This window comes from Schistocerca gregaria, chromosome 6 (genome assembly GCF_023897955.1).
Source record: "Schistocerca gregaria isolate iqSchGreg1 chromosome 6, iqSchGreg1.2, whole genome shotgun sequence".
NCBI classification, from domain to species: Eukaryota; Metazoa; Arthropoda; class Insecta; order Orthoptera; family Acrididae; genus Schistocerca; species Schistocerca gregaria.
In genome coordinates, this window is record NC_064925.1 from 325,384,111 (window position 1) to 325,399,566 (window position 15,456).

The 15,456-nt window shown below is 44.7% G+C and overlaps 1 protein-coding gene across 1 annotated transcript in view; it reads right to left on the reverse strand.

The window, feature by feature from the left end:
* LOC126278177 (polypeptide N-acetylgalactosaminyltransferase 2) overlaps nt 1–15,456 on the reverse strand; it is a 1,159,679-nt gene that overhangs the window by 1,042,098 nt on the left and 102,125 nt on the right. Inside the window, exon 2 of the mRNA XM_049978078.1 lies at nt 9,164–9,187. Coding sequence (XP_049834035.1) covers nt 9,164–9,187 — 24 coding nt within the window. The remainder of the gene's footprint in view (nt 1–9,163; nt 9,188–15,456) is intronic.

Genomic DNA, 15,456 nt, shown 5'->3' on the forward strand with positions numbered 1-15,456 from the left:
ACCACCTTCCAATTAACCTGAGGGCTTTTGGACTCCACGATGTTTGGTGGGCGCCTCTGCTGTATGACATGATATATATATATATCCCGCGCCGACGCCTGTTTCGTCGGTGGTACTGCGATACGGACATAACTGTGTTCAATGTAAAAGTTCCCGAAGTAGTGGGGTATGTCTAGCGTCGTCAGTGGCGGCATAAGGGAGGGCGGAGCTAACGACTCCAACAGCAAACCTGTCAAACTTTCCGGGTGGTGGCGCCACAGCTTTATGTGTGAGCTAACATACAGGGCCACAGCTCTGTCTTGGACATGGACAAGACCAAGACCTCCCCTCTCTGCGGGAAGGGCCAGCGACTCATAACTGACTTTGAAGAGCATGCCTGTACTGACGTAGGCTCCGAATGCCGCTAATAGACGTCGAGCCATCAGTAACGGTTTTGGAAGAACACGCGCTACGTGTGGAAGGCGCGATGTGAGGTAAACATTGACAAAGTGTGTCCTTTGTAGAATGTCGAGGGTTTAACTTCACAGGAAGCTATCAGGAATCTACCGGTTACCAACACGTGTTGGCAACGGGTTTCATTTGAGTCGCTCCGGGTGCGGAAGGTCTCGCATTATCACGTCACGAAACTCTTCCAAGTCCACGTTCGCTTTCAAGCACCTCGTGTGAGGACGGCTCTAGTGGTGGTGTGCTGTGCCCTGGCAGTTCCGCGAGGCACCTTGCCGTGGTGGGAGGTTGTCTCCGCGGCCTTGACACGGCTTGGTGAGGAGCGAGGAGTAGAGTAGCGTAGCGCGGCATCGCTGACTCGGCGCGACGTGTGCCACTGTAATCTCCAGTTGCGGCTGCCGCTGCCGCAGCCTCTGGCTCAGCGGAAACAGCGGCCGCTGCCGCACTGATAACAGCCGCTCCCGTAAACCACTGCTGCAGGGGCCACACCGCAATGTCGCTGTACCGTCTACCGTGACGCGCCAAGTCTTTTTTTTTTGTGTCGTCCTTCTTCTAACTAGTTCGATGCGGTACGAATAATTCCTCCTTTGTGTGAACTTCTTCACCGAAGAGCAGCACTTGCACCTCTACGTCCTCAATTACTTGTTGGATTTACTCCAACCTCCGTTTTCTACTTCAGTTTTTTACCCTCTACAGCTACCTCTAGTGCCACGGATGTTACTCCCCGAGGTCTTATCATATGCCCCATCATCCTCTGCCTTCTTATTGTCAGTATTTTTTACGCGTTCCTTTCTTCGTCGGTTCTGTGGATCCTGTACTGTCACCCTCCTAAAATACACAGTGTTTCAAAAAGTTCTCTAGCAGGCGACAACGTCGCGAATTTGCGACAGAAAGGAGCACGCACGGCCCGGCTAAGGTGGTTAGGCCTCTTCTGCGCGCAGTCCTTTATGTGACGTTCGATGGGCAGTGTCTGCACCGACGAGTCTGTTGTTGCTGCGGTTTGAGGGACGATCATGTGGGGCTGCACGACGCTGCTCTGGTAGGTGGACGCGTGGTGTCCTTCCTTGGCCGACGTGGCGCATCTATCAGTGGAGTAACAGCGGATAGTTGCCGGATACGGTCTATTAATAGAGGTGCTGCAGATCGGCGACCAGAAAGACCGGACGGAATTATCAGGCACTCGCCATTTAGTCACCTACTCTGACTCTTTCCCGAAATACGTTAGACACAGAACAAAGCAACAGTCCAGTGCGCGGTAAGCGTCACTTTCGGGTACAAATAGTTTTCTTCAATGACATTAGGGTAAGAGGCTTATTTGTGCGCCGAACGTTCCGATGTGTGTCTAGGCTTTGAAGTTGCCGAATTTAATTGGGCCTTAGGCCTTTGTTGTTTCAAGAATAGGACTTAAACTGTTTAAATTTTACTATGTGTTTGTTGGCACAATACCTTTTAAACGTTCTTACTGTGTACACTCACTTGCTGTAAATCTTCTGTAGTTCATTTATATTTAAATGGTTATGAAGCTCGAAGCGAAGTACGAAATATTACAGCTATCTTGTAAAGCCTAATAACTGTCAGCTGGTTATACGTGGCTGAAATTGATTTTACACAATTTGCAGCCATTTAAAATTCGACGAAATGTATTTTCTGTTAAAAATTTTCTTTGGTACTCCTGACCGTAACCCTTTTAGTGAACATTAAGTTGTATTAATGGTTCTTAAACTCACCTAATGTAATTTGATTTTTAGCCCAAGATTGGCTACATAAGTTTCGAGCTGGTTTCCCTCTACGAAGTTGCATGATTATTTGCCAGTGTATGTTTTGTAATGTTTTTAATGTAAGTATGTTGTGTCCATGGTTCCTTCACGACAGAATTGGGCGTGCTTAATTTTTTTGTCCAGTAGTACTACCAGGACTGCTACATCGCGTTCCATCATGTACAGGAACAGAGATACGAACTTGGAGTGAATTTTAGCTTAGGCACATGGCTACAAAGTTTAATTATCTGATTTTACAAGGGTATATCTTTCACATCAATGCAACCTTGGGGTACTTCTTACAGTTGCATTAAGGATCAGAAACGTTAAATGTGCCCTCCACCTTACGTCCGACAAACATCCAGATCATAGTTTTGTGACCACGTATAGAGTTACTACATTCGCTGCCGTTGCTACGCGAACAAGCAATTAACCCAAAGTTGTTGGATAGATTTCTAAGGGCGCCCATGTAAAAGGCGATTTTTGAAATCCAGCCAAATAAACTTGCTCCGTCACTAGGAAATGCCCTGGAAAACTAAGCGGTGGACAGGGGTGGGGACATCGGGTGATTAGGAGGAAGGAACATTTGGTTGAGATTATCCGTTACAGATGTTTGTTAGCCCGTCACTGTTTATTTGTAATGGCACTGCACACATCCCACCTTACGAAATATTTTAACAGGTAAGTAGCACGCCGGGGCTTTAAATAGAGGCGTTCAATAGGTAATGCAAAACATTTTTTTCTCAGCCACCTTCGATTGAAAGCATGTGGAAATTGTTGTGGGACACTGTGGAATATTCCTGCTTCAACCCCTGTAGTTTCATGAAGTTCCGACAAGTGACGGCGCTATACGTAGCCTTGAAAATTGCGTCTGCAACGAAGATGCGTTCCAAGAAGAGAGCTGTCATTCTTTTGGCGGAAATGAAGAGCTATGCATATACTCATAGGCGCTTGCAGAATGTCTACGCAGATATGACACTGAACAAAAACACGGCGAGTCGTTCGGCGAGACCTCTAGTTATTACCGCAATAAAGGCGCGCAAACCTGTCCCATCTCCAGCATGCCGGCCGGGCGCACACAGCTGCGACTCCTGCAATGTTGGAACGTGCGGACACACTCATTCTAAGCGATCGACGAAACACGAACACCTCGCTGCACAACTGGACGTCTTTGATGGTAGCGCTGACACACTCTTCCTCAGTTGGGGTGCTCAAAGCCGTGTGCCCGCTGGGTTTCTCGCCGCCTGACAAAAGACCATAAAGAGCACAAAAGGCCACCTGTGCGAAACTGCTTGTACATTAAGAGGCTAATCGTGACGATTTTTTCGTCGAATATCGTCCCAAGTGACGAAACATGGTTCAGAACTCCGAACCGGAAACAAAATGGCAACCTATGGAATGGACCGTGTCTTGAAAGGAGGATATAAGATGAACATCAACAAAAGCAAAACGAGAATAATGGAATGTAGTCGAATTAAATTGGGTAATGCTGCGGGAATTAGATTAGGAAATGAGAAGCTTACAGTAGTAAAGGAGTTTTGCTATTTGGGGAGCAAAATAACTGATTATGGTCGAAGTAGAGAGGATATAAAATGTAGACTGGTAATGGCAAGGAAAGCGTTTCTGAAGAAGAGAAATTTGTTAACATCGAGTATAGATTTAAGTGTCAGGACGTCGTTTCTGAAAGTATTTGTATGAAGTGTAGTCATGTATGGAAGTGAAACATGGACGATAAATAGTTTGGACAAGAAGAGAATAGAAGCTTTCGAAATGTGGTGCTACAGAAGAATTCTGAAGATTATATGGGTAGATCACATAACTAATGAGGAGGTATGAATAGAATTGGGGAGAAGAGAAATTTGTGGCAGAACTTGAGTAGAAGAAGCGATCGGTTGGTAGGACATATTATGAGGCATAACGGGATCACCAATTTAGTATTGGAGAGCAGCACGGAAGGTAACAATCGTAGAGGGAGACCAAGAGATGACTACACTAAGCAGATTCAGAAGGATGTAGGTTGCAGTAGGTACTGGGAGATGAAGAAGCTTGCACAGGATAGCATGGAGAGCTGCACCAAACCAGTCTCAGAACTGAAGACCACAACAACAACATGGAGTTGAGCCACATCACTTCTCCTCCGAGAAAAAATTTGAAAGCTGCCCCCTCAGCTGATCAAGTCATGGCGACCGTCTGTTTGATATTGTACCTCCTGGTGTAACGATTAACTCTGAAGTGTGTTGTGCCACCCTCAGGAAATTAAAGAAGTGACTTCAGCGTGTTTGTTGCCACAAAAATGCAAACGAATTCTCCTTCATGGCAACGCAAGACCTCGCACAGGTCTGCGCACCTGAGAGGAGCTCACAAAACTTCATTGGACTGTTCTTCCTCATTAACACTATAGCTTGGACCTCTCGCCTTCCGACCTCTCTCTCCGAGAGAAGCAGTACGTGGATGATGGAGAGGTTATTGATGCAGCAACACGTTGGCTGAGACATAGACCAGTAGAGTGGTACCCTGCGAACATACAGGCCCTCCCTGTAAAGAGGCGTAGATCGTCGCGTTGAAAGGAGATTATCTTGAAAAATGGGGTTTTGTAGCCAAGAGAGTGGGAAATGGTGTGGTGCATTGGTAGTCTAAATAAGACCAACCTGCTTTCAGTAAAACAATGTATTGAATTTCTTATTTAGCTGCCCTCATACGATTAAAAGTTATCAAATGCAAATTACAATCGGTTATTTTCAAAAAAAAATTCAAATGTGTGTTAAATCTTATGGGACTTAACAGCTAAGATCGTTAGTCCTTAAGTTTACACACTACTTAACCTAAATTATCCTAAGGACAAACTCACACACCCATGCCCAAGGGAGGCCTCGAACCTCCGCCGGGACCAGCCGCACAGTCCACGGTTATTTTCATTGAAGGATTTTCAGAATATACGCGATTGTACTTTTTTATACAGATGACTCGGAGACTCAGCATTCAAATATCAGACTACAAATCCAAAAGGTCTCGGTTTCGGTCCCCGTGGTCAATATTGGGACATTTATTTGTCACTTATCACTTCTTTCACCTCTGGGAATGTTTGTCAATGCGAGTTGGATCGTTGTTCGGAATCCACGTTAACTGGCTGGGGAAATCAGTTCAAAAGTTGGAGGAAAGCAGCGGCATAGCACCTCCAACAAGACTCTGGGCAGTGAAGTACTGAGGTGTTCCAAAGAGTCTTCGGACCGATGACCGCTCAGTTAATGCAATTCCCGCCCGCGTCTGGGATCCTTTGCCGCTCTCTCTCTCTCTCTCTCTCTCTCTCTCTCTCTCTCTCTCTCTCTCTCTCTCACACACACACACTGTGTGTGTGTGTGTGTGTGTGTGTGTGTGTGTGTGTGTGTGTGTGTGTGTGTGTGTGTGTTTGTTTCGTCATCGGCGTAAAAGTCACCGAAGCAGTGTCAATTAAAAAGACTTGCACCAGACGGGCGTACATCCCAGATGGGGTTTCCCGAGAAATAACACCACATGCACATTTCATTTGAGCGTGGACAGCGCACGATCGCAGCCTATGTACAGCCAAAAGGTGAGTGAATGGTATAAAATGTATCATGCTCTCGTTAGGTAGTAATGAATATAATGCCCCACGCTTGTTTTATTTCGTAGTGCGCCATGGACAGGTATAGCCACGCTGTAAAAATATCATAATAAAAACAGTGCCAATGTATACCGACACGGTACGAGAGCGCTTACATATTAAAGAAATAAAGAAAACTGTAATCACTTTTTTTGAAATACTAGGTTATACGATTAGTTAATTTTCTTAACTTTTCAAGCTAATCTTCAGATGGTGATTGGGAAAAGTTACATGTTTATTTCCATACCGTGATGCTGGGTAGTGGCTTGCGACAGTATGGGCGAATTTGTAACTGGTATACACCTGGCAGCTATCAGTATGATTGCCAACTGCCCACTGATCACCATGCTACCGACTGTCACGAACGTTCCGAAAACTATTTAATGGAATGAATGAATATTCCAGGAGAGAGACTGGTTGAAGTTTTCTGTATTGTATAGGAAGATTAGGGTTTAACATCCCGTCGATGTCAAGGTTCATCAGCGACAGATCAAAATATCCGTTGGGTACAGAAAGCTGCAGAGTACTTGTCAGAGGAACCATCCACGCACTTGCCTTATGCGACTTAAGTAAGCCGGCCGGTGTGGCCGTGCGGTTCTAGGCGCTTCAGTCAGGTACCGCTTGACCGCTACGGTCGCAGGTCCGAATCCTGCTTCGGGCATGGATGTGTGTGATGTCCTTAGGTTAGTTAGGTTTAAGTAGTTCTAAGTTCTAGAGGACTGATGACCACAGATGTTAAGTCCCGTAGTGCTCAGAGCCATTTGAACCATTTTTGATTTAAGTAAACCACGGAAAACCCGAAGCTAGATGGCCAAATTGGTATTTCAACTGTTGTCCGCTCTATCATCTGTTCACTGTGTTAGCACTGCGTCTCCCTGCTCAGTCAGGGGAGTTTTTGGACAGAGGGAAGCTAACCACAGATTACTACTTGTGTACTGCAGGGTGCGGCGGTGCTCGTCGCAAGCAGCTGCAGGGCTTGCCTGCGGCCGACACTGGGTCGGGACGAAGCGATACGCCGGCGTGCGTTATCTGCGCACAGTGGGCAGGGGCCGAGGACGGATGGGGGGGTGTGGGGAGGCGCGGAGGGGAAGCCGCGGAGATAAAAAAAATAAAATAGTGGTCTGCACCGGTGTCACAAACATTCTCCGGTGGCAGATAACGGCAATCGATTCCGGCGAACCGGCACTCACCGCTCTGCACTGCGGATTAAAGCCAACTCCATCCAGCATGAGGTCTCGTACCATCCATCCCCCCCGCCACCACCCATTTTGATTGGCGATGGTGAGGATGACTTTGCCGCTGTCGAAAGGTCACAGCCGTGTGCGGACACACACACACACACACACACACACACACACACACACACACACACACACAGAGAGAGAGAGAGAGAGAGAGAGAGAGAGAGAGAGGGGGGGGGGGGGGGAAGAGATAAGGAGGGTAGGAACACACAACCAGATACGTCAGCCTTAACGCGCTCTCCGAGTCGACAACCACCCCACCCTCTGGCCGCTCGCTCCATACAGCGCCAGCTTACACAAGTTAGCCAATTTACTCGAAATTGCCTCCAGGGGCGGCTGGCTCGTCTACTGTCACTCGCCCCAGCGTGGGGTCCCTACCACTTCTCGCGCCGCGCACAGCGCTCCCAGGCGAGGCGAATTCGCGCTCGCGCTGATCGACTTTTAACTTAACGTTCTTCTTTTCACCCTTCCTTCATCTTCTCCTCCTCCTCCTCCTCCTCACTACCCAGTCTCTTTTTACGCCTAGCCTTTTGCCGCAGCTCCAAGCCGCTCCGTTACAGTCTCCTCCGGCACACATGCTGCATCGTGTTCGCGCAAAGACAACTTCAGTGCCGCCGCAACCAAAGGCAAGTGGCAGGTGCAGGCAGAGTAGCACTTCCTGGGAACCTCGCCGAATGCTCCTCTCGCTTGCCGCAGGCGCCCAGGTTAATCCTGTACCTTCTCCAAATGGCACGCTTGAAAAGACGTGGTATACAAGTCCTGAGCAAAAAACGTGGCGGGAGTGAGTGGAAGAAAAAAAAAAAAAAAAAAGAAAACAAGCGAGAGAGAAAGAGAGAGAGAGCACTGACTAGGGTGTGAGGCGATATTAAAGCATAACAAATATTCAATCTAGAAATTGTAATTTTACATGTGAGAGACCAATACATCCATCTATTACTCCATGAAAAAGAACATTTAAGAAATGAAAAACTGCTGATGTTATAAAATGTAGAAGACAAAGTAGGCATGCTACCTAATTCCTTTATGGGATAGTTACTGACACATTTATAACATGTAGACAAAACATTTAGGTTATATGATCATGAATTTGGAAACTCTATGTTTCCATGTTGCAATTTATTTGCTCCAACTCCTTAATCATGGGAAACACACAAGATCAGAATACACCAGCACGCCACACACAACTCCTTCTCTCGGAGATGTTCTTCATGCCCTCTGTGGGTATTGACACACGCTTCAACCCCATGATGTGGTCAACATTCAGTGTTGCAGCTACATGTTTTGTACTGACACAAGGATCGTCGTCAACTGTATTAAGAACTGGCGCCTCTTTACTGCGGTGTCCTCGTCCTTCTAGGCCTCCCCCGGTCGCGAGTCTCAGGCTTCAATGCCCCACGTTTCCTAAGACGATGGTCAATGGCTTCCTGTCGGGGCACTTAGTCCTGGAAGTCTCTCCCGGTACAAAAGTTGAGCGCCATTGCCACTGGCTAATCCAAACGTCAAACAAGCATATGTCATCTCTGTATTTGTGTACGCAGCCACTGCACGAACCAAGTCTGTGATTAACTCTACGTAGTAACCCCTGTGCTTGCAACAGTTGTACTGATCGCTGGAACAGGCAACTTTCATTGCTTTTATAGGCTCTTTAAAATGCATTCTAGTTCTCGCTGGTTTTTATTTTCTTCATTTCAGTCGGACTAAACATAAAACGCTTCCCTGGGGTGGATAACACAACATGTAATCGAGTCTGTACTGAGAATGCACCACAACCACAATGTGAATGGCAGTAAAAATGACAGATCTGAAGTTCTATAGGCAGAACGAAAAAAAGGAAGTTTGAAACTGGGGTAGTGCTGCACGTCTTTAAAAAAACTGAAAAAAAGCTTTGTCGGCAACAGAGTAAACTAATATACAACACAATAAGACACGATTACATCCACCACGTCTTTTATAGGTTTTTCATGTTGAACGAAAACTGCACGTGTGCCTGATAGCATATAGAACATGCAAAGAACTACGTGTTTAATTTTATGAGTAACTGTATAACTCACTCTACGTAGCTGGCAAAAATATCATGCACAAGGAAAACCTGAAGGTCCTACCTTTAATGTCCGCCGGGCTGCCACCTGAAACGAAATGACAACTATTTTGAATACAACTTGTGAAACAAACATAACATCATCTCGAAACTACAACCATATACATAGACATTAAATTGCACGTAAGTGCAGAAATGTATAGCAATCGTCAAAAGTAATGTTAGTTTCTTCTTGAAAATACATTAATATGATGGGTTCTATTGTATACTGTATACAAAGGTATTCCTTAAGCCTGATAACCATACCACGTAACAACTTACTGAACGACTTTCAGTTTAATGTAGAACCCAAAGAATGGTGCGGCTAATCATTCAACAAAACCGCAATGTATTAATAGGGCAAGTAACCGCCAGAAAAAAATCCAGGATGGAGCACTGTACCGACATCGAACTTTTAAATTTAAAAATCCGATGCTAAAAGGTAGCCTCCTGAGTCATAGCTACGGAAAAAAATTAACTTACAAAATTGTCTGCATTCGAATGGAATGCCAGGTTACACTTCGACAGAACTTCAGTACCTAATTTGAAGCAACTAGATGCGACTTGACTACTTACACAATTGCAACATTTTGCGGAACTCCTTCAGCCAGGCCACGGACAGGGATCATCATAGCGAAAAAAATACAGCTGACATAGAAATAAAGGTCTTCTTTGCTTGGACTGGCTTTCTCTCTTCTCGGCGTCGTATTATACACATATCAAAAAAAGTTTTGCATCATCCCGCTCCCCAGAACTCCTGAAGATAGGCGCTGACTGTGGATATTGTATCACACAGTCCCTTCGGCTGTTCGTAGATGTCACTAAACCCGCCCAAAGATGTAAACAACCATGCATGAGCAGCGCCTATTAGACGGATGGAGTCAGACAGCCGATCAGTTCAAGTCATGCCACCAGGAAGGAGGTACTCGGCTCGTGTTGTCTGTAGTTCAAGCGTGCCTGGACGGTCGATACCACGGTTCGATCACGTCCGCATCGTTACTTTTTGCCAGGAAGGGCTCTCAACAAAGGAAGTGTCCAGGCGTCTCGGAGTGAACCAGAACTATGTTGTTCGGACATGGAGGAGATACAGAGACACAGGAACTGTCGATGACATGCCTCGCTCATGCTGCCCAAGGGCTACTACTGCAGTGGATGACCGCTACCTACGGTTTATAGCTCGGAGGTACCCTGACAGCAACGCCACCATGTTGAATAATGCTTTTCGTGCAGCCACAGGACGTCGTGTTACGACTCAAACTGTGCGCAATAGGCTCCATGATGAGCAACTTCACTCCTGACGTCCACGGCGAGGTCCGTCTTTGCAACCACGACACCATGCAGCGCGGTACAGATGGGCCCAACAACATGCCTAATGGACCGCTTAGGATTGGCATCACGTTCTCTTCGCCGATGAGTGTCGCATATGCCTTTTACCAGACAATCGTCGTAGACGTGTTTGGAGGCAACCCGGTCAGGCTGAACGCTTTAGATACAGTGTCCGGCCAGTGCAGCAAGGCGGAGGTTCCCTGCTCCTTTGGGGTTTCATTATGTGGGGCCGACGTAAGCTGCTGGTGGTCATAGAAGCCGCCGCAACGGCTGTACGATCCGTTAATGCCGTCTCCCGACAGACAGCGCAACCATCTCGGCAGCACATTGGCGAGGAATTCGTCTTCATGGACGACAATTCGCGCCCCCCACCGTGCACATCATGTGAATGTCTTGCTTCAGGATAACATCGCTCGACTAGAGTGGGCAGCAGTTCTCCAGTCATGAACCCCACCAACATGCCTAGGATGGATTGAAAAGGCCTGTTTATGGAGGACGTGATCCACCAACCACTCAACTCCGAATCGCCGTTGAGGAGTGGGACAATCTGGAACAACAGTGCCTTGATGAACTTGTGGATAGTATGCCACGACGAATACAGGCATCCATCGATGCAAGAGGACGTGCTACTGAGTATTATGAATACCGGTGTGTACAGCAATCTGGACCACCACCTGAAGGTCTTGCTGTATGGTGCTACAACAAGCAATGTGTGGTTTTCATGAGCAATAGTAAAGGCGCAAATGATATTTATGCTGATCTCCATTTCAATTTTCTGTACAGGTTGAGGAACCGAGGTGATGGAAAACTTTTTTTTTGGTGTGTGTATATCAGTTAAGAAAATATTTCACCAGATGCGTTTCGCTTTACTTGTAAAGTATAGTTGCTGGTGATTCGGTAAATGTTTTGAATAGATAATTATTTTGATACTTCGATTAACCATAGTGATAAAAACAATTTTACTTCAGAATTTCACGATTTCGATGAGTAATTTCTGGTGTTTGCTGTTTCATATTCAACCTGTTACTGTTGCAGCTGATGTCTCGTGATAATTTTAATATTAAACATTTGCAGGATACCTACGCCGACATCACCATAAAAGTGCCATAAGACAGAGAGACAACCAAGTGAGAAGGTAAGTAATAAGAGACTTCTCACTAAACAGGAAAATTCCCATTTGCGCAAAATTATGATGGAAAAGAAATAGTTCTTAGATGATCGATAAACCTCGTAAGCAGCATACTTTTTGGAGTAAGTTAGTTTAGTTTCATGTTCCATGGATCATGTGCATGAGTAATAGTAACAACGTGGAACGAGTCATTTTACATTCACATTACACATTGAGGTGTAAATATGGCTACATGCAGACCATTTCAAATTAATTTGTGAATCAGCAATTCCTACCCACTATTTTTTACACATTACAAAACTACATATTTTTCTACGGAATCGAAGAAGTTTTCAAGGAAAAACTTTTTTAGTTTCAAATTTAACATTCCTGTTTGTCAGAGATTTTATATCATTAGGTCAGTGACCAAAAACTTTTGTGTCAGCATTGTGCACCCGTTTTTGTGCTAAAGGCAACCTTGTTGTGAATTAATCAATGCCATATTTCCTTTTTGGAATTGTAGTTATGTGTATAATTGTTAGTACTGAACCACAGACAACTAAATTCAGAGGGAATAAATACACCGCAAAGCAGTAGTCAAGATGCCTCACTCCTTAAATGAATGTCTGCAATATGATTGTGGGCGAGTACCACATGTCATTCTGACAGCGCGTTTTTGAGCGATGAACATTTCCTACTTTTAAAAAAGAGATGAGTTGCTCAGAATATTATCCCATTTACAGTGATTCGAAGCCCCTCCCGCCAGAGATTCGAGTCTTCCCCTAGGCATGAGTGTGTGTGTGTGTTGTTCTTAGCATAAGTTAGTTTATAAGTGTGTAAGGCTAGGGACCGATGACCTCAGCAGTTGGTCCCATGGGAATTCACACACATTTGAACATTTTTTGGCTGTACGAAGTTTTTTTACAAATTACAAAGGGTGGTTTTCTTCAGTTTAAAGTCTGCTAAAAATTCTGAATTTGCTCATATTTGTTACACATTGATGTAGTACCTCTAGATGTGCAGAATCGAATATGTCCTATCTTTTTGAAACTGGAAGAAAACCACTCAGTAATACTTTTAAGAACGGTACTTACCGTTTCTTCTGTTGCTGTATGTATGTTTGTACTGAATGCAATACTAGTGTCAACCACAAAAAGAACTAATTCTGCTTGTCGAATGTTACGCGGAAGATCGTTTACATATTTGAGAAACAAGAGTGGACCTAAGACTGGGCCTTGGGAAACTCCATATGTGATTTTTTTTCCCCAGTCAAAAGAATCCGTTTGCTGGCTACGCCATCAATTCCTTAAACACATCAGTTTATCCAGAAGAATATCGTGATTCTTATTGTCAAATGCCTTTGTACGAAGGCCGGGATTTAAACCCACGTCTCCTGCTCACTAGGAAGATGCGCTAACCACTACGCTATCCTGGCGCAGTGGCTTTGCAGGTAACAGAAAATACCAACTGGTGCTGTTTTGTTACTTAATGCTTCTAAAATTTGCTGAGGGAATGTATAAATGATATACTCAGTTGAGAAACTCTTCCGAAATCCAAACTGTGATTTACTGAGAATATTATTGTTGTGCAATTGGAATACTATTCTCGAGCACATGACCTAAAAAATTCTGGAAACGATGGAAATAGTGAACCGCGTCGATAGTTATTGATCTCTCTCCGGTCATCTTTCTTATGAAGGGGTTTAACAATGGCATATTTCAATCTCTCTGGGAAAAATGCCTGTGTTACTGATGTAGTACAAATTTAAGAAACAGTGCTTGTTATTTTGGAACAAGTCTTTAGTACACTGTTGGAAACGCCATCAAATCCACATGAGTTTTTATTTTTGAGAGAATATAGAACTTTGTTAATTTGAGAAGGAGGCATGGGTGAAACATCGATATTAATGAACATAATGTAAGGCCTGTCCTGTCCAGCATACTCTTCTAATTTTTCCTCTTTAACTGTTCGCCCCCTATATTTTCTTTTACATTTACGAAATGGTTACTAAACATATCGGATACCTATGTCTGGTCATTTATAGCCCTTTCATGTAAATTAATAGTGGTGTTATCCTGTTCTATGGCTTCTTGTATCGTCTCTCTGTTTAGTACATTCCATACAGTAACACAAAGTGTGATATAATAAACACCATTTCTCTCGTCGTCTCTTCAGTCAAAGCTCACACCACTCCAGCAAACTTCGCACACATTAATACAGCGCAGGCGCGATGGCACGCACCCACACAAAGTGCACAAACATAAACAATGAACATAGAAAAACCACGGAATTCCAATACAAAGAAAATCATGCACATTCTACATCTGGTTAATCTATTTGCTAACATCAGTTTATTGTAGCCAGTTAGTAAACGATTTCCGCAGATATCTCTCTCAATTCACACGTCATGTTGTCGAAATATCTTAGACTTAAATCACAAGCAAAGTTTCTTATTAAATTCTCAGCAAATAAGAAATTTATTTCTATTGTTTCCAACGTGTTCCTTCCAACTTCAACTCCATCTCTCAACTGCCTCCTACCCAAGTTACTACACAAGTCGTGCGTACTAAGAGACATGGATCTGCCACAGATGGCGTGAAAACCATAGGTGTAACGATCTATAATGCATTATACGTAACACGATTTACAAAAGCATTCTAAATTTTCTCATGAAATATTTGCGTTAGAAATTTAAATTAATCCTTATTGTCATTGAGTGTTTACAGTATGATGAAAATACAGATCAAATGAAACTATATGGTTCCACAGACCTTTTCAGATCTCAAACAGCAGTGATGTATATATGCAGACTGAAGCGACAAATGAAAATTTGTACCAAGGCCAGGGTTCGAACCCACGTCTACTGCTCACTAGGAAGATGCGCTAACCATTACGCTATCCTGGCACAGTGGCTTTGCAGAACTGTACAGACTATCCTAGCATGCTCCTCTCCTCAATCCAAATTCCAATTCACGCCTCAGTCCACTTGGTCTTCTTCTTCTTCTTTTGCTTGAGCCTTGTTTCTGCAGTGAGGCAGGGTCGGCATGGTTAATCGGATTTGGCAAGGTTAATTTAAGGGGTGGCCGGATGCCTTTCCTGCCGCCACCCAGTTACACCCCCCCCTCCCCCCCTCGGACGGAATTAGTGTACCCCAACTGTCTGCATCTAGTGTAATCCATATAATAGTGTAAATCTGTTCAGGTGTCTGCGAGCCGTGTAACTGAGGCGGGATGTAGGGACCAGCCCAGTATCCACGTAATGGGACGTGAAAAACCGCCTAAAAACCACATCCAGGCTGGTCGGCACACCGGCCTCCGTCGTTAATCCGCTGGGAGCTGGCGGGAGCTGGCGGGTGCATCAGTCCACTTGGTATAGCGCAAAAACTCGAACACGCATCTGCAGTGTTGTTCGAGTTTATAGGGAATACCAAGTGGCCTAAGGTGTGATTGAGAATGAGAGACCGATAATTCATCGAAACGGAATCCAATATGCCTGAAAAATTAACAATAATGCGACAAGCGTTTGATAAAATATTTTCTTGATTTTCGATATTTCTAGGACAGAAAAAGCAGGCAATACGTGTTACGACAGCTACTGTCGCAGATAACCACTCAAACAAACAGAAATAACGGCACTGCGACTGCCGTGAACTATAAACTTGCTTGAGGTTGTCGATGGGAAACAGAGACACGCAATTCATGCAAAAGCGCTATTTATGCAAACAGATGCTTCAGTCGATCGTGAGGACAATCTCCATTGTTGACTTGCGTTCACCCTCCCGTTGCGAACTCATGCATCACACATTTTAGACTTCGCTGACAAGTATTCCGCCTCCAAAAAGGTACACACACACACACACACACACACACACACACACACACACA